The sequence below is a fragment of the Lagenorhynchus albirostris genome, chromosome 20 (assembly GCF_949774975.1).
Source record: "Lagenorhynchus albirostris chromosome 20, mLagAlb1.1, whole genome shotgun sequence".
Taxonomy (NCBI): domain Eukaryota; kingdom Metazoa; phylum Chordata; class Mammalia; order Artiodactyla; family Delphinidae; genus Lagenorhynchus; species Lagenorhynchus albirostris.
In genome coordinates this window covers 2,421,007-2,438,511 of record NC_083114.1, presented here as the reverse complement: position 1 = coordinate 2,438,511, position 17,505 = coordinate 2,421,007, and the positions used below count along the sequence as shown (strand labels likewise).

Sequence of the window (17,505 nt, the reverse complement as noted above, 5' to 3'; positions counted from 1 at the left end):
CATTTCGACACCATAAGGAAGTAGCAAGGATGCAAGAAGCAATCCCAGACCCCCTGCTTTCAGGTGTCAAGGGCAGCATTCCACACTAGCCACGCTAGTCTGCTGGGCTAGGACAGCAAGAATGAGTGTGAGAAAACCCAGCCAGTTGTTTAAGTAGGTTAACGAAGCTACTGGACTAAAGACCTACCACGTTACATAACAGCGATGTGTGTGTGTGTGTGTGTGTGTGTGTGTGTGTGTGTGTCTAGGGAGAAGAAGCATAGGGGTGTGTGTGTGTGTGTGTGTGTGTGTGTGTGTGTCTAGGGAGAAGCATAGGGGTGTGTGTGTGTGTGTGTGTGTGTGTAGGGAGAAGACGCATAGGGGTGTGTGTGTGTGTGTGTGTGTGTGTGTGTGTGTGTGTGTGTGTCTAGGGAGAAGACACATAGGGGTGTGTGTGTGTGTGTGTGTGTGTGTGTAGGGAGAAGACGCATAGGACACTGTTGGTCCCATCAGTGCTGTAACCGTGAGCAGGGACACCTCCTGGCTTCAGACTGTTGGGATCAACCAGCAACAACCCCAGCGATACACCGAGTACGACATTCCCTCTGTTCTGCGGAAGAATAAAGACCCTGTATTCTATAAAGAATACTAAGAAATACTCAAGCATACAACCAGGTGTACACTAACCAATTCACTAAGTAAAGGAAACACTCCAAGGGCCCACTGCGGGTTAAACACTGTTCATGGTCAGCCACGGCCTCCTAAGACACACGAGAGGCTCTTGGGTTTATCTGTAAAGTAAAAATCACACGTGTAGCCAACGGAGCCTTGGAAATCCCGTGAATCGCCCAGAACGACAGCTTGCACGGTGCTGTAAACACAACTGCACACAAAAGCAGCTGCTCTTCTTGCGCTTTGCGCAGTCTGCTTCTCAGGTGCAGGTCAGACAGCTGCGTCGTTTAGCGACCACGTTTAACCAACCACAGAAACGAGGCATGTTTCCCGTCGGCTCCCAGCATGTACAACTCTGGTGACAATGAATAACTTCCACAAAAAAATCTGTGTCTGATATGTAACTCCACGGCCAGTACCATGGGTCTTAAAAACATTATCTAATATACTTTTCCGCAAAAACTCCATAAGTTACAATCCTTCATTTTAGATGAAACACTTGATGAAGGTCATAAGGCTGGTATGTGGTGAATCTGGGGTGAAAACCCAGCTGTTTGATACGCCTTACTCAGGTTTTTCTATGACACGTGGGTGTCCTGGGAGAGGCACAAAGGGCTCTTAAAAAAAAAAGGTAATAATGCTGATGGGACTTCTTCTCCAAATTTGTTTAATGTATATTTAAGAAAAATGCTACCAATATTTCTTTCCTTGCTCGTATTTTTATGGGGTAATCTGATCTTAGCAGGTGGCAACCCATCTCTGAGAACGACAGACAGTCAGTTGTATGTGAGGTCACCCGAGGCACCAACACAGGAGATGGGGGCGTGTCCTGCCCATGGACCACGTCCCCTGCTCGCTGACTGCTGCCTACCTTCTGTACCTCTCACTGGTATGTAAACATGTACACGCGCCTATGTCTGTACTTACCCCTTACTTATTAAACGTTGTCTAATGCCTCTAACATACGGCTTCCCTTGTCTGGTTACAGAACAGAACCTTCAAATAGTGTCGGTTTTCTACGGCTCTTAGGTCATCACACAGGGCACAGCTCGGCATTGCTGCTGGTTTTGATCCAAGGACGTGCGAGTTATTGCTTGCAATTAGCTTTAAGGTATTCAAGGGTTAACTACGTTTGGGAAACGTCGCATTACACCACTGCTGCCTCCACCACCGGGAGACTAGTTTTTGTAAAGAAGACGGGGCACGTCAATCTCGCGCTCAGGACAGCTCTTTCCTGAACAACTGAATGGAGCCACCCAGGCCCTTCCTGGGGCCGCACAGACCGACGGCCCGTGACTCCCCTCCACCCACTGGCTTCCGGACCAAAGCCCGGCCGCCTGATGCTCTCTTCCTCTTCTGTCCTCCGTGCCTTTGCTCGTTCTGTATCCTGACGTGGAAGGAAACCTTCCCAAAGTGTTTCTTCTTATTATGTACAACACAAACCTAAAAGAAGTCTGCAGGTCCACAGCGAGACAGAAATCAGTTAAGCATTCTGTCTCAGGTGTCAGGGTCCTCGGAATCTCTGTGTAAGTATGTCTATGACAATAAAAACAAACAGCGTAAGACAGCATTTTGAACACAGCCTCTTACCCTCCAAATCCCAACAGCAAGAAACACAGGAATACATCGTAAAAATCCTGCATCGGCACCAGAAACTACAGAAAGATAGCACGTCCATGCCTCAGACTTTGAAGAATTTCTGCGACGCAGAGAATAAGTGGGGGAAAGTGACAAGAAAATTACTACCGGTTTACCCCGATTCCCTTGCAAAGAGATTGAAGATGTGGGAAACCCCACTGAGGCCCCGGGTCCTGGAGGGCGGCCAGGGCTAGAAGCAACACCTGGGGGACAGGCAGAGCACCCCTCCTGCAAAGGATCAGTGACACAAAGAAAGACACGCCCGTCCAAGGAGGCCAGGGTGGTTGATTCCCGGCACAAAGGACAGTAGTAAAAAGGGGCAGATTGGGAAAGGCCACAGAACACGCCTGAAATGGACAACGGCCAAGCAAAACAGACCCCCAAAAACCGGCTCCTCCATGCTGCCTCCACCAAACAGAGAAGAAACCGGACACGGGTGAAGTCCCCCCACGGGCACCTCTTCCTCTGCGCTCCTCCTCGCCCTGTCTGTGTCTGCGAGGTGCCACAGAAATTTACGTTAAAGAGGCTTCCTTCAAGTTTTAAGATACGAGAAGATTTCTAGAGCAGTCAGGCAGAGTGAGCACAGATCGAAGCAGAATCCAGACACTGATCCTGGGCGAGTGACAGGCCCTGATACACTTTTATCCACTGAAGCAAGAATAAGTGATGGGAAAAAACAGGCCCTGATCTATGAATAGATCTCACAGCATAAACTGAAAAGGATCACCGCACTCAAAGGAGAACAGACATTTGTAAATACGGAACAGGAAACAGATTTAGACACTTAGAAGTATCTGCCTTCAGAATACAATAAAATTCAAGAAAGTATATGAAGGATGACACTTTAAGATGAAAGGCCGAGTGTCAAAAATTACATTAGCAATCTAAGAATCCCATGAAGACAGTTTAAAGCAGAATCAGCTCCAGAGAAAAAAGAACAAGGGCATCCTGGGAAAGTCTCTCTGAAAACGGATGAAATGAACGATGTCAAGGTGGGATTTCAGTTCTGCGGGCAAAGGATGGTGTGGTAATATAATAAACAGTGCTGGAGTGAATGGCTGTCCATCTGGAAGAAGAAGACCCACTCCTCACATCAGACTAAATAAAGAAAGCAGACCAAATGTCCGAGAGAGTATGTGTGTAAAACAGATGAAGAATACTGATTACCTTCCAGGACGCTACTCAAGGGGGAGAAGGATGAATATTTTTCTTTAACACCTCCATTTTATTACCGGTTCACCTAATATTACTTCATAATTAAGAAGAAATCCAATACAGTAAATCACCAAACAATTTACTATTTGTTTTTAAATTTCAACAAGACAGTTCTAGACTTCAAATACCATGTCCTGTACTTTCCAATACTCCAGAATCTTTAATTAAAAATTCATTTATGCAAAATTATTATATTTGCTCCTTGCCCTCTTGTTTCCAATAATGAAATCATTTTTAAAAAAATAACATTTGTACTTAAAAATCAACCTCCTATCTACAACTTGCATTGAAAATACCGTTTGCTTCTGCCTCAATTCCAGTCATCTGACATGGCTTTAAAGTTCTGAAACTACACACCCTGGAAAATTGAGAACAAAGTGACCGGAAGGCCCTGCAGAAACGTGGCCAGTGATTAAAAATCAGGCAAAAGACTCTTCGAAATAATGACATGTTTATTTAGCACTTCATAAACGCTTACATATAAAAATACTCGACAGTCCCCAGAGAAAGATCAAAATATGTGGGGCAGAGACAGCTGTGCATTTGAAGCTGAGATTGCCTTTTTCTTGTTTGTATTTGAAAACACCCGGCAAATGAGTTTTATATCATCCTAACGATTCTCAGTCCGAGGTAAAGATCTCCCAGTATATAAATTCCTGTCCCACTAGGATAACTCCAGCAAGTGTCAGAACTATTTTTACAGAGAGGACGTCGACCTCTCCTCTTTCTGTCACCAAGTCGAATTTTTCTAGTGACTCTGTGCTCTCTCGTTTGACACTCACAATGTTCTCCTGAGTTAAAGGGCTTTCCTGTTCCTGATTTTCCGTGGATCCCATCTTGTCTCACCTTCCTGATGACGTAGCTAATGGCCTAGAAGTTCTTCACATGAGAGCTGCAATGAGTTCTGCCTGAGGGAGGTTGCTGAACTGGACCCAGATCTTAACAAACATACGTACTTCCAAGAGTTTCAAGTCACACTTTGAATCTGGGATCCCTCTGAGTTATATGCTTCCGGATTGAAAAAGTCTTTAGATTTCCAGGGTGAGTTTTATTCACGAGGCTTTTGTCGTTGTTCGTTAGTTCTCAGTTCAATTCCAATTAGCATCGTCCCCACAGAAGCTTATCTGATTCAACTACATCCTTCATGAGCAAGCAAACATCGATGCATATTGAACCCCAAAGAGATTTTGGAAATCAGCCCAAAACATGGTGGTGGCTTGTTTCAGACAAGCTTAAGGAAGTCAGACTCCAGCTGGAAAAGGTGAAATCAAGACTGGACACAGAGGAAGCAGAACTTTCTAACTTCTTCAGAACGAGACGTCATGCAGATGGTTTCCTGTTTCACCTAAAACAGTGTTAATTCCAAGCTTATCAGACACTGTATTCAAAAGGAAACATAAAAGTAAACTCCAAAAAAGTAAAGCACAGCCTGGGCTGTGTTCACTCTGCACGTGCAACGCCACGGCCCTCGCTCAGCACTCTGGCTGCATCTCAAAAATTTTTTCACGACAGACTTTGTTTTGCAGAACAACTTTATTTCGTGCTCCAAACAAAAGACTGCTGAATCTTCTGTGAAGAATAAAGAAAAAAAAAGAGGGAAGGATCATCTTTGTGCAGAGTTGACTCCAAAATGCAAAAAGAAAACAAAAAAAAAGGTAAAGAGACTTGATGACAATGACTGGGCAACAGTGGCTGTTCTAAGGAGACCGTTTGGTTCTTTATCAAAAGGTTATTTCTCCTCTACACATTCCCCCTTTCACAAAGAAATGGCTGTGGTTTCCCATCATGGCAAGGGCTGGGCGGCCTCTCTTCCACCACCTGCTCTGCTATAGCTGACAGAGACCATGGAGCTGGAAAATAGAAACGGGAGGCAAAGGCTGGTAAAGGTGTTACTTAACGCAACACGACCTTAGTCTACACACACAAGGACTAACAGCTGGCGCTGTCCACGGGGAAAAGCTCAGAGCAGCACGTCTGAATTTCGACTGTCCCCATCTCTTTTGGAAGTCAAAGGTCTTCAGACAAAGAAAATGCTAAAACTTCAAAATGTCGGGCTCCTCCCACTAGACCGTCACCAACAGACAAGGGTGTCGGCAGAGATGTCCAAGACCAACCAAATCAGGTCCCTGTGATTGACAGAATGGCTCGTGCTTCCCTCTACTGTCCTACAGTTAAGGCCAAAAAAAAAAAAAGATTTCTTTTACTATTTCAGTATACACATTCTAAAGGCTTCCGGGAAGCTCACGCCCACTTTTCAAAGCAAACCTGTAAAGACAGGGGCCTGGGAGCAGAGAAGCAGACGTAGCTCTTTAGAATCAGAGGCTACAGCTCTAATGCCACAGATGCAAATTGAAGCTATGAAAACATAAGTCATATGAGAGTGAAAGGATTATGCTTGTTGGGATACCAGAGGACCGGTTTCTACTTCGAGGGGCAAATAAAATGCCAGAGGCCCCCAACAGTTGGAGCTTCGCATGTGAGGTTCACTCGGAAACTCCTCAGGAGTCCCCACGAGAACTGGTCCCCTCGCTGGAGGGCCGGAGATGCTGTATCGAAGCATCCGCAGGGAGCGAGCTGGACAAGTCATCTCAGTGACCCAAGAAGCTATGCCTCCAACTTCCTACTTTCCCTTTCCAGTGACAGCTCCAGACACCCAGCGAGCGGCTGTGACACATTACAGCTGTAAGAACGACACACAGGGCGCACAGGCACACAACTGACGTCAGGGCAGAATGCACGTGTGCACACACAGAGTTAAAAGCCAATTCCAGAGAGTCTGGCAGTGACCGGCCGCCATGCTGCTCAGTTCAGAGGTGACAACAAGAGAACCAGTGGTACAAGCTAAACACACTGGGAAGCTTCGACGTTCTATTTCAGAAACTGATACAGTTACTTAGGCACAGACGTTCAGTGTGTTTAACTCTTTAAGAGGCTGCTTATTGGTGTCGTACGATACATACAGCAAAAATCGAATGTCACCCTGAAAACAATGGTCCACACCGTGTCAGAGTAACAGGAGGCACACAAAGGTCTCTCCCTGCTACTGTCTGAGAGGCCCATGTCATGTACATGTCACCGACAGTGTCTTCTGTTAGAAAGGCTGCATGTGGCCCAGCAAGGCATTAAGTCGAGCTGCACGTGTGTTCTCTGAAGCCCAAGGACTCAACTTTTCAGGAAAAAGTTCTGATGTTTTAACTTCAGCGAAAGTTTTAATTTCCTTGTATTTCTCTTAATGGTTCAAAACAAGACGCAGGCAGAGTTGAAAAAGTTATTCATTATCCTTCCATCCAATAATTTCTGTGTCTGGCAAAACAGATCATTTTCAGGTCCACAAAAACTACCCGGGTTTGTTCAAATTTCTGGAAGAGAAAGAGGAGGTCCATGGCCCAGCTACAAGACGGAGATGCCACTGTGTAAGGGAGACCCAAGGCTTGAGCTGGGAACGTGGAACTGGGGGCACATGTGTCCCTGACTCCCCCATCAGAGAAAGGCTCCTTGACCAACCAGTCTCAGAACAGAGCTTGGGGGGGGGGTCTTAAAATCCGACCTACTCTTAACCTTCTCATTTTTTTAAAAAAAATTAATTAATTTATTTATTTATTTATTGGCTGCTTTGGGTCTTCGCTGCTGTGCGCGGGCTTCCTCTAGTTGCGGCGAGTGGGGGCTACTCTTCGTTGTGGTGCGCGGGCTTCTCACTGCGGTGGCTTCTCTTGTTGTGGAGCACGGGCTCTACGCGTGTGGGCTTCAGTAGTTGTGGCACATGGGCTCAGTAGTTGTGGCTCACGGGCTCTAGAACACAGGCTCAGTAGTTGTGGCGCACGGGCTTAGTTGCTCCGTGGCCTGTGGGATCTTCCCATACCAGGGCTCAAACCCATGTCCCCTGCATTGGCAGGAGGATTCTTAACCACTGCGCCACCAGGGAAGCCCTTACCTTCTCATTTAAGAGAGGAAGGAGCTCGGTCTGGGAAGAAAATCTTGCTAGTTGGTGGCAAAGATGAGACCAGCGCCTCATTTTCCCATGTACCTTAACATCAGTTATTCTGACTCCAAAATAAAAATACCTCTGAAAACATCACAGGATTGAAGATGGCTAATGAGCTAAGCTTTAGAATCATCTAAAACTACGTTAAGTAATGTTCCACTTTAACTATTAAGTTCTTGGTAATAAACGCTAACTTGCCTTCACACCCAGGCACCCCACCTGCCTGCCTACTGGCCTATGATTCCTTGAATGCCAGTTGATGAGAATGTGAGTCAGTCCATCCAGGGTCACGATCAAGTCGCTTTTCTGATGCTCTTACTTTCTCTTGATTGTACTTGGAGGACCCCATCAGAGAATTTTCTGCAAGTTCTTTGGCTGTGGCTGAACCGAGAAGGACTTCTGAGTTCTCGTCGGAAGACTGTCAAAGTCAAGAACCCAGGCAGCCGAGATGGAAACCCTCTGCGGCTCTGGGGCCTCGGAGGGTGTCAGCTGGCTGCAAGTCTGGCTCAACGTGGTAGGTTCAGGAAGAGGTGGAGCCATCTGCGAGTAACTTTCCAACAGCCAATGCTTTAGAAGGGGCAGCTAGCCGGGGCAGCGCAAAATCAGACAAGAAACCACTCTGGCAATCATCTGAAGGGCAGTGACAGCCAAGAAACCCACGGACGCCTGCAGGGTTTCAGCAGCACGCCATGTTCTGAACTGCTGTCAGTTCTCGAATTTTGAAACATTTTGTGATAAGGGATTAAACTGCTGGAATTAGGAGGTAGGTTTGCAAATCACTGGAAAATCAAAAGAGAAACATACTGTGTTTGAAAAAAAAAGTGACCCTAAGTTTGAAAACGTTGGATGTAGCACATGGGGCCCTAAACTGTCAAGACGCACGCAGATTTCCTATCGTATCAGGGTTCAAGTTGTATAATCTGACCTGTATCTTAGAATCTAAGTAAGAAATGCAGCATCCCATACAATAACTTATTTAGGGCCACCTCTTAAACTCAAGGCTTGTCTTTTATCATTTATCTGTAAATTCACGTATATATGAAGCAATGCAGGTTATGACGTGGTTCCTCTTCCAAAGACACACAATAGAAAAGCAAGACACATGGACAAATATACAAAAGCAGACACCAAAGCAAACCAGAATGACCTCACAATCATTTCAATAGAGAACACTATGAAATCTAGTTTTCCTATTCTGCTTCTCCCTTAAAATTCACGTGCTTTTGGTGGCCAGAGGGTATAGGTGTGACTATAAAACTATGATCTTGATTTTTATAAACAAAGGGCCGCCAGATTGATTGAAGCAAGTTTGGTAAGAGAATCAAAAGAGAATTCTGAGCAGAAATCTACTCCTTCCACTGCTGTGAAGTTCATGATACTATATCAGACCCAGAGGCTCAGAATCCAGCCCGTCAACCCTGGAAAACAGGTAAAAAGGGCAAACTGTACAAATCTGCACCCAGAATGTAATAAATCTGATTTTTAAATTCTACTACATCTTATGTTGAGAGACATCCCAAAATTCAAAATAACTTCTAATAACCAAGAATCTCAACATCAAGGACATCTATTCCTGATGGGGAAAGAGACAGCACTGCATTAGCTGAAGCCTAAAATACTGTAGATAGTCTTGTTTGTAAACCATTTAAATTTTAAGCAATAACCAACTCTGGGCTCACTTTCGGAACAGCTTATTCTGAAAGCTCGCTGTTAAGAAGGGCCTGCTTGGGTAACGGACTGTAACGATCCCCTCGAGAGCATAAGGGAATCACGTATCAGCCGGACATATGTTCTCCACGCTTACCCTTTCTAATAAAATGGCTTATTTCAAGGTCTTCTGCAGGGAGCCCACGGGGGCTGCTAATACAGAAGCAGGTCCTGGGCCAGGACGGTGAGGCCTCCACCTGGTGGCCAGGCCCCAGGAAGCGGTCAGTTTCTCCCATTGGGTGAGGGTGACCGACACGAGTTGCCCGGACCAACAATGAGATGTAAGGGCATCCTCTCCTCCAAACCCGGAGGGGACTTGGCTAAAACTTTGTCCCCTCGAGTGACAAGCTTTCTCACCAGCGGGAATGGTGGTGACGGTGTTGGGTGGAATATTTCTACCATGGAGCTAGTTATGCCCTGGCCGTGGGGTTCGTTATACCCTGGCCGTGGAGTTAGTTATTCCCTGGCCGTGGGGTTCGTTATTCCCTGGCCATGGAGTTAGTTATTCCCTGGCCGTGGGTTAGTTATTCCCTGGCCGTGGGTTAGTTATTCCCTGGCCGTGGAGTTAGTTATTCCCTGGCCGTGGAGTTAGTTATTCCCTGGCCGTGGGTTAGTTATTCCCTGGCCGTGGGGTTAGTTATTCCCTGGCCTTGGGGTTAGTAATTCCCTGGCGTGGGGTTAGTTATTCCCTGGCTGGGGGTTAGTTATTCCCTGGCCATGGGGTTAGTTATTCCTTAGCCGTGGGGTTAGCTATTCCTTGGCCATGGGCTAGTTATTCCCTGGCCGAGGGTTAGTTATTCTCTGGCCGGGGTTACTTACTCTCTGGCCGGGGTTAGTTATTCCCTGGCCGTGGGTTAGTTATTCCCTGGCCGTGGGGTTAGTAATTCCCTGGCGTGGGGTTAGTTATTCCCTGGCTGGGGGTTAGTTATTCTCTGGCCGGGGTTAGTTATTCCCTGGCCGTGGGGTTAGTTATTCCTTAGCCGTGGGGTTAGCTATTCCTTGGCCATGGGCTAGTTATTCCCTGGCCGTGGGTTAGTTATTCCCTGGCCGTGGGTTAGTTATTCCCTGGACGTGGGTTAGTTATTCCCTGGCCGGGGATGGGGGCAGAGGGACCTGGAGGGAGGGGAGGGCTCAGGACAGACACCCAGCATCACGTGCGTGGATGCCGTCGGCCCTGGCCAGGAGGGCAGGTGGGCCCGGCCCAGGGTGCGTGCGGCATGACCCACCTGCCGCGGGCCCGCGCGTCCCCCAGGGCCTTCTGCAGCCGGGCGTTCTTCTCCTCCTCCTCCAGCAGCCTCCGCTTGACAGCACGCAGCTCCTGCTGGGCCTCGCACTTGATGTCGTTGGCCACCACCACCGCTGTCTGCAGGTCAGCCTGGAAGCGCCGCCACTCCTCCGTCTCGTCCTGGAAGAGCCGCAGTCCGCGCCCGCGTCAGACCGGCCCCCAGGCAGGGGCTGCGGGGCCCCGGGTGGGTCCCCGAGCAAGGCTGGCTGTAGCAGCCTCGCCGCCGCCGGGAAAAGGCGCAGGCGGGGCTGCAGCCTCAGGTGTCGGAGTGCCCGTCCTGAAATCAAGGCCGCCTGAACTTCCCTCCCGGCCACACCGTTCATGGTTCCAGGACCCGGGCCCCGCAAACCTGCTATACGCAGCGGGCCAGGGAGTCGTCAGGGCACCTCTCAACGGCGTCCACACCCATGTTCCCGGGGACCCCTCCAGTAAAATGATGGCGGCGTCCCATCCCTGCGTGACTGCGCCTCACCTTTATCTGCTTTGTCAGCGTCTTCAGCTGCCTCTCCAGGTCCGACTTCTGTTCCTCCAGTTTCATCACGTTGCCTGGAAATGAACAGGCAGACGGAGTTGGAAAAGTCTCAAGACCCTGGGGAGAAGCTAAGCTCGGAAGCAGAGCAGACCCAGATCCTGCAAGAGGCTTTGAAGTCCACCCCTTCTGCCTGCCGGGGCCCTATCTCAGCGTCCTGAGCACGGGAGCCAGAGGCGGGGGCTTCTCCGAGAGAGGGGGGGATGATTCGGGAAAGCGGCGGCATGAGGTTAGGGCACAGCCTCACAGAGCTCCGGGAAGAGGGCAAACAGCGGCTCACACTCACACACTTACTCTTGGCCTCCCTGGAAGTGAACGCGGCAGCCTGAACGTCCTTCATCACCGTGAGGTGGAGGGAGGGCTTTAGCGTAACAGCGGATATGGCTGGTTATTACCGTCGTGACTTTTAGGTCAGTTTCTACAGCCATGGGACTTAACTGCAGTTAAAACTCTGAATCACTTGGGAAGCTTTCCAGAAGAGCAGATGTTCAAGCCCCAGACTCTGCACAGACTCAGAATCCCCCAGGGTGACAAGGGTCTGGCGGGTGTACGTTAACAGCTCCACTGGGGACTGGACTTCCTTTCCTTAGTAAAGAACATCTTACTTGGAGGGTGTTATGCTCAGTGAAATACGTCAGAATGAGAAAAACAAATACTCTATGATCTCACTTATACGTGGAATCTAAAAGTATACAACAAACCAGGGCTTCCCTGGTGGCGCAGTGGTTGAGAGTCTGCCTGCCGATGCAGGGGACGTGGGTTCGTGCCCCGGTCCGGGAAGATCCCACATGCCGCGGAGCGGCTGGGCCCGTGAGCCATGGCCGCTGAGCCTGCGCGTCCGGAGCCTGTGCTCCGCAACGGGAGAGGCCACAGCAGTGAGAGGCCTGTGTACCGCAGGAAAAAAAAAAAAAAGAATACAACAAACCAGTAAATACAACAAAAAAGAAGCAGACTCGCAGACTCGCAGACATAGAGAACAAACTAGCAGTTACCAGTGGGGAGAGGAAAGCGGGGGCAATATAGGGGCTGGGGATTAAGAGGTACAAACTATTAGGTATAAAATCAGCTCCAAGGATATACTTTACAACACGGGAAATACAGCCAATATTTTAGAATAACTATAAATGGACTAACACTTCAAAAATTCTGAATCACTGTCTTATACACCCGTAACTTATACAATATTCTATATCAACTCCACTTCAGTAAAAAAATAAAATAAAATTGAATTAGAAACGTAAAAAAAAAAAATCCTCAGTCCCTCTCTCTCTCAAGTTCTCTCCACGTTGCTGTCAAGAGTCGTTCAGTTTAAATCTGATCGCGTCCGTTACACGTAGTGTCAGTTCTCCAGTGGGTCCTCACGGTCCCTCCAAAGCCGTCCTTGTCTATTAAGGACATGAACCGGAACCACCAGAAAAGCTTCAAAAAACCCACACATGGTCAGGTTCTACCCCAGCAGTTCAGGTTCACACGTGGGGCGTGAGGATTTGTGTTTGGGGTCAACGGTGCAGAAAAGGACAGCGCTCCGTAACTTCTTTTTATCTTTCTGTCCATTCCTCTGAAGGGTCTTAAGGGGGAGGAGCGGTTCACTTCGAGATGGATTTTCGTGTCCCCGCGTATCCTGGTGAAAAGACACCTATCAACACCCTAACGTCCCCAACAGACGTTAACGGCTTCTCAAAAGATGCAGGTCTGTCACTGTTCTTTTCAGTCTTGGACACATTATGACGTAACCAGAGGGAGTGGGCCTGACATGTGCTCCGGATAGTAATTACATGCTGCTTTCTTGGTGTGTCTGTGCTGACGTTTTAGGATTTGGGGACAGTATGACCGAATTCTCGACAACAATAAATCACTGAAGCAAAAACAAACAAAATACAAACGAAACAGGTCTCCTCCTGTTTGGCCCTGTACTTGTCCGGTCCAGCGTCAGGTGTTCTGCCGTACTCTCAGGTGTGACCTCTGAGAAGAGCCTGGGTGACAGTGATGCTGAGTGTCCTGTCGTCACCCCCACATTGCACACGAAGTAGCCGTGACGCTGACCACCGGAGCGAGGCACAGACTACGCGGCCAGGTGCCACGGTCGAGGCAGGTATGTACAGTCGCCAGGCGCACGGGATCAGCTCCCGCGGCAAAGACGGGTCACCTTCCCGTGGGCCTCTGGTCCCGACGTTTTGCACATCGGGAGGGTCAAGCTTTCCGCTGCTCTGCATGGGCGCCGGCGGCAGTGGGAGCGCTGTGAGTACTGGTTTTAGGGGTTACAAGTCAGTCTGGGCGAGCAGGTGAATTCGAAAATAAGGGTTCCTCAGATAATCAGGATGGGCTGTACCCGCTGGGAGACTTCTCAGGCAACCAGCGTGCTATTGCCAGTAAGGCCGGGGCCACTAAAAGCTCTGCACGCTAATTCTTTTGTTACGAAGGGAAAACATTCGATGCGATCGTCTGATAAGGCTTATTTGGACAAGGCAGGCAGTGTTTAATCTCTGACAAACATCCCTCCCTATTCAAAACAAGCAACCGGTTCACAGGTAAGGCATACAGTGGTGCCTCCTGAGTAAGAAGTGGGTAACATCTGTAAGTCACTTGATACCAACCATCCACGGGGCCCATGCTGGAACTGTTTTCTCCTGAGGCCAAGAGCACACGCCGTCCGAATCGGTCCGACCCCCTGCCCCCTACCCTTCTATCCATCAGAACCCAATGGCAACACCTGTTGGCACCTGCCGTGTGGTCAGCAGCGGCTCACATGCGGTGCTCCTAACTCCACACACTGTCCGCCCACGATCCACAGTCTTTCTTCTGTATCACCTGCTTTGCAGCTCAGGCGAGGAGACTGACGATTCTGTCTCTTTTAACTGCCGTTCTTCCCGGGAGACCACAGCACACGCAAGAGGAAGACCTCTCACCAGCATGCTCCCCTCCCTCCTGACCCACGCGGCCCGGGGCTTGGTTCCACTTACTCTCCAGCTCACTGATGAGCTGCTTGTTGTGTAACTTGACGGCTCGATGCTGCTCCACCTGGTCCTCCAGCTCGAAGATGGTCTCCTTCATGTCTTTAATCTCCGCGTCACTCTCCGACGCTTTCTCCTGCAGCTTCAGGCTGGTTCTGCTCAGCTGTTCTGCCTGATGATCGCATATCTCCTTCAAGTAAGAATAATCCTTTTCCACCTGGAAGAAAAGGAAGGTTCCCTGCTCACCTGGACAGGAAAAAGCTGCCCGCATGTCAGCGTCAGACCCATCGATGCAATGGCAAAGGAAGCTCTGGGCACGTGTGTGTCCGGCACTGTCTCTGTATCCTGAGCCTTGGAAACAGACAAGGCAGCAGACGTGCAGAGGAACGTGGTGGATGTCAAGGGGCCAAACGGGGGGATTCTGGGCCCCTTCCTACAGCTTACAGAAAGCTGCATGTGCTTATTAAATACCCTTCCTTCCTGCCCCTTCCACGGTGCTGCCCAGCCGCCTCGCGTCCGCTACGCTGCCGCGCCCCCTGCTGGGGCCCCAGGAGGCTGGCACCCCCCCCACACACACCCCAAACCTCTGTAGCTACAGTGTTTCTTCAGAGGAACATCCATGTGACAGCAATGCCAGAAATGTGCACACGCCAGACAGGGAGAAGCGCACAACACGCCCATTTCACCTGTTCAAGTTTAATCAGTGAATGTTCTCAACACACAGAAAAGCACCAAAGGTGACGGTAACCAGGCACCAAAACAGATGAACCCATGGTTAAATGTTGCCACGTCTGCGAAATCTTTAACGTTTGTTAAAGCCTCAACCTTCCTTCCCACACCAGAGAGTGTCCAAAAATTGGCATGTGGTTTTTCCTCGAATGGTTTTTCAGGTTTACTATATGTGGACGTGCCCAAGATAATACACAGTATTGTTCTGGATGTCTTTAAAGTTTTACACAAATGATATTACACTGTATGAAGCTTCTGCAGCGCACTGTATTATACTGCGTTGTATCCTACGGTAAGATTCTCTTGTCCGGTATTACACTGTGTCCTGTTATATGCTATGCTGATTACACTTCTGTAACTTGTTTTCAACTAGGTTTTTGAGATGTATTCATGATGATACACATTGCTCTGGTCAGTACTCTTTTTTTTTTTTTTAAGGGAAGCTTTATTCTTTTTTTTTGGCCATGCCACAAGGCTTGTGGGATCTTAGTTCCCCAACCAGGGATTGAACCCGGACCCCTCGGCCATGAAAGCGCCAAGTGCTAACCACTGGACCGCCAGGGGATTCCCTAAGTCACTACTTTAGATGCTGCATTGTGTTCTATTGTCTGAATACACTAATCATTTTATTATTATGAACTATACCCTGTTTCTGTAGTTCTCTGTTATTAAATAACTATATATTTGGTAACATAAGCTTGATACCTAACACATTTCTTACTAGATTTGGGAGAGGGGGTCTCCATATATGATACCATTTTTTTCCAATTGCATTTAATGTACAAAACGTGTAGGCCGTAAGCTCTGTGGGGACAGAGCCCATCTGCGGTCTTCCCCGGTGTATCTATCCGTGGTGCCAACACCGCCAGACCCACAGGAGGCATCTAACGAGTAGCTGATGAATGGATAAACAAACACTGGAGGGCAGTATTGCACTGGCTTTCAACTGGGAGGTTGTGACAAAGGATAACTAAGGAAGGAAGGGAAGAAGGGAGGAGCAGAGAGACAGAGAGAGAGAGAGAGGAAGAGAGCGAGAGAGAGACTGAGAGCGAGAGAGCGAGAGAGCGAGAGCGAGAGCGAGAGCGAGAGCGAGAGCGAGAGCGAGAGCGAGAGCGAGAGAGAGAGAGAGAGAGAGAGAGGGAGAGAGGGAGAGAGGGAGAGAGGGAGAGGGAGAGAGGGAGAGGGAGAGAGGGAGAGAGAGAGAGAGAGAGAGGGAGAGAGGGAGAGGGAGAGAGGGAGAGAGAGAGAGAGAGAGGGAGAGAGAGAGAGAGAGGGAGGGAGAGAAAGAGAGAGCGAGCGCCGGTGCGGGCAAGGTAAGGGGGAGAGTGATGGTGAGAAAGGGTGGCTCTGGAGGGCCATGCCCATTGCTGCAGGGGGGTCAGGAGCCTGAAGGCTGCTGTGTGACATCCAAGGGGCGGAGGCTGCAGGCCCGGAGCCGGACTGCAGAGTTTAAATCCCAGTTCTGTCAGACCAAGCCCTGTATCCTTCCAGCTCCCTGCCTCAGTTTCCTCATCTGAACAATTAAATGAAACAGTGCACTTCACGAGTTTATCACAGTGCCTGGCACATGGCAGGCATGCGAAGGAAACTATTATTTCTCTCTGTCTTCGTGTATGCACGTTAAATGATAATACAGGTCCAAGAAAATTACAACACACGGAAAAGGCCAGAAGTCTTACGTTCTATGATAGCTACTTTAATAAACAGAAGGCAACTCCTAAAGAGAAAGAACCACTACACCTTGGCTACTAGAAGGCTGACGTCTGGCAGCCTTTAAAAAGCAGCCACAGGGCTTCCCTGGTGGCGCAGTGGTTGAGAGTCCGCCTGCCGATGCACAGGACGCGGGTTCGTGCCCCGGTCCGGGAAGATCCCACGTGCCGCGGAGCGGCTGGGCCCGTGAGCCATGGCTGCTGAGCCTGCGTGAACGGAGCATGTGCTCTGCAACAGGAGAGGCCACAACAGTGAGAGGGGCCCGCGTACCGCAAAAAAAAAAAAAAATCAGCCACAGAGGGCACCTGTGAGTCTTGCATCCCGAGTCAGACCTGGCTTTTCTTCTGCAGAGTGACCGGGCTCCACATCATGGAACCCTCAGGCTGAGGGCTGCTCCCCTGGGGTCTAGAAACACGCCCATTACTTGGCTGGGACTAAAATGGGAGGATGTGACCAGGTGAGGCAAGGCCGAGGGCCTGAGGAGGGTCTCTGCGTGCAGCAGAGGCTGCCGGCCTCTCAGCGGCTCTGGCCTCCCGTTACGTCCTCCATGTTGGGGTCATGAGCACAGGCACCAGTGTAAGCTCAGCGGCGGGGAGGGGCCCCTGTGATGTGTGCCGAGCACAGCTGAGGCCAGCCAACCCATACGCCAGTGAGTGCACTCTTCCAAATTACACACATCGCTCTTCCTTCTTGATTTTGGGATAATTCTCTCAAGTTTAGCCATGTATTCTGGAAAGCTCTTTTATTTAAAAGAAGAAGAAAAAGAAAAACCCTAAGTAGCTTCACAACTCTTCCCCCAGGGGCTGGGTAGTAACAGGGAGGTACTGTTATATTCCTCTCACAGAGTAAACTAATGGAGAGAAAAATTCAATCATTTGAAAAGAACAGTCTGTTCAGCCGCTCAGACCAGCAGCCTGCCCCTGACGACTGTCGGGTTCCAGCTGCCCCCGCACCCAGCCAGTTCCCCTGAGCCCAGCTCCTCTAGTCCAAGAACCGCACTCGGCGCTCACACACCCGGTGACGTGGTTTCTGTCCAACGCTTCCCTTTAAAGTGAGAAATCACTCACGTGTTCCAAGCACCTCTCCTCTTCAGAAGCCAACTTTTCTC

General features: G+C 49.3%; 1 protein-coding gene across 3 annotated transcripts in view; it reads right to left on the bottom strand.

Annotated features, from left to right (window-relative positions):
* Window positions 1–17,505, bottom strand: part of SPECC1 (sperm antigen with calponin homology and coiled-coil domains 1) — a 183,475-nt gene that overhangs the window by 67,817 nt on the left and 98,153 nt on the right. For 2 of the 3 annotated variants that reach the window (XM_060133596.1, XM_060133595.1), the window contains 3 exons: window positions 13,968–14,175; window positions 10,951–11,024; window positions 10,420–10,598 (listed from right to left, as the gene is read on the bottom strand). In XM_060133596.1, coding sequence (XP_059989579.1) covers window positions 10,420–10,598; window positions 10,951–11,024; window positions 13,968–14,175 — 461 coding nt within the window. Of the gene's footprint in view, window positions 1–3,938; window positions 5,355–10,419; window positions 10,599–10,950; window positions 11,025–13,967; window positions 14,176–17,505 lie in introns of those variants that run through there. The other variant, XM_060133597.1, reaches the window with a different exon arrangement.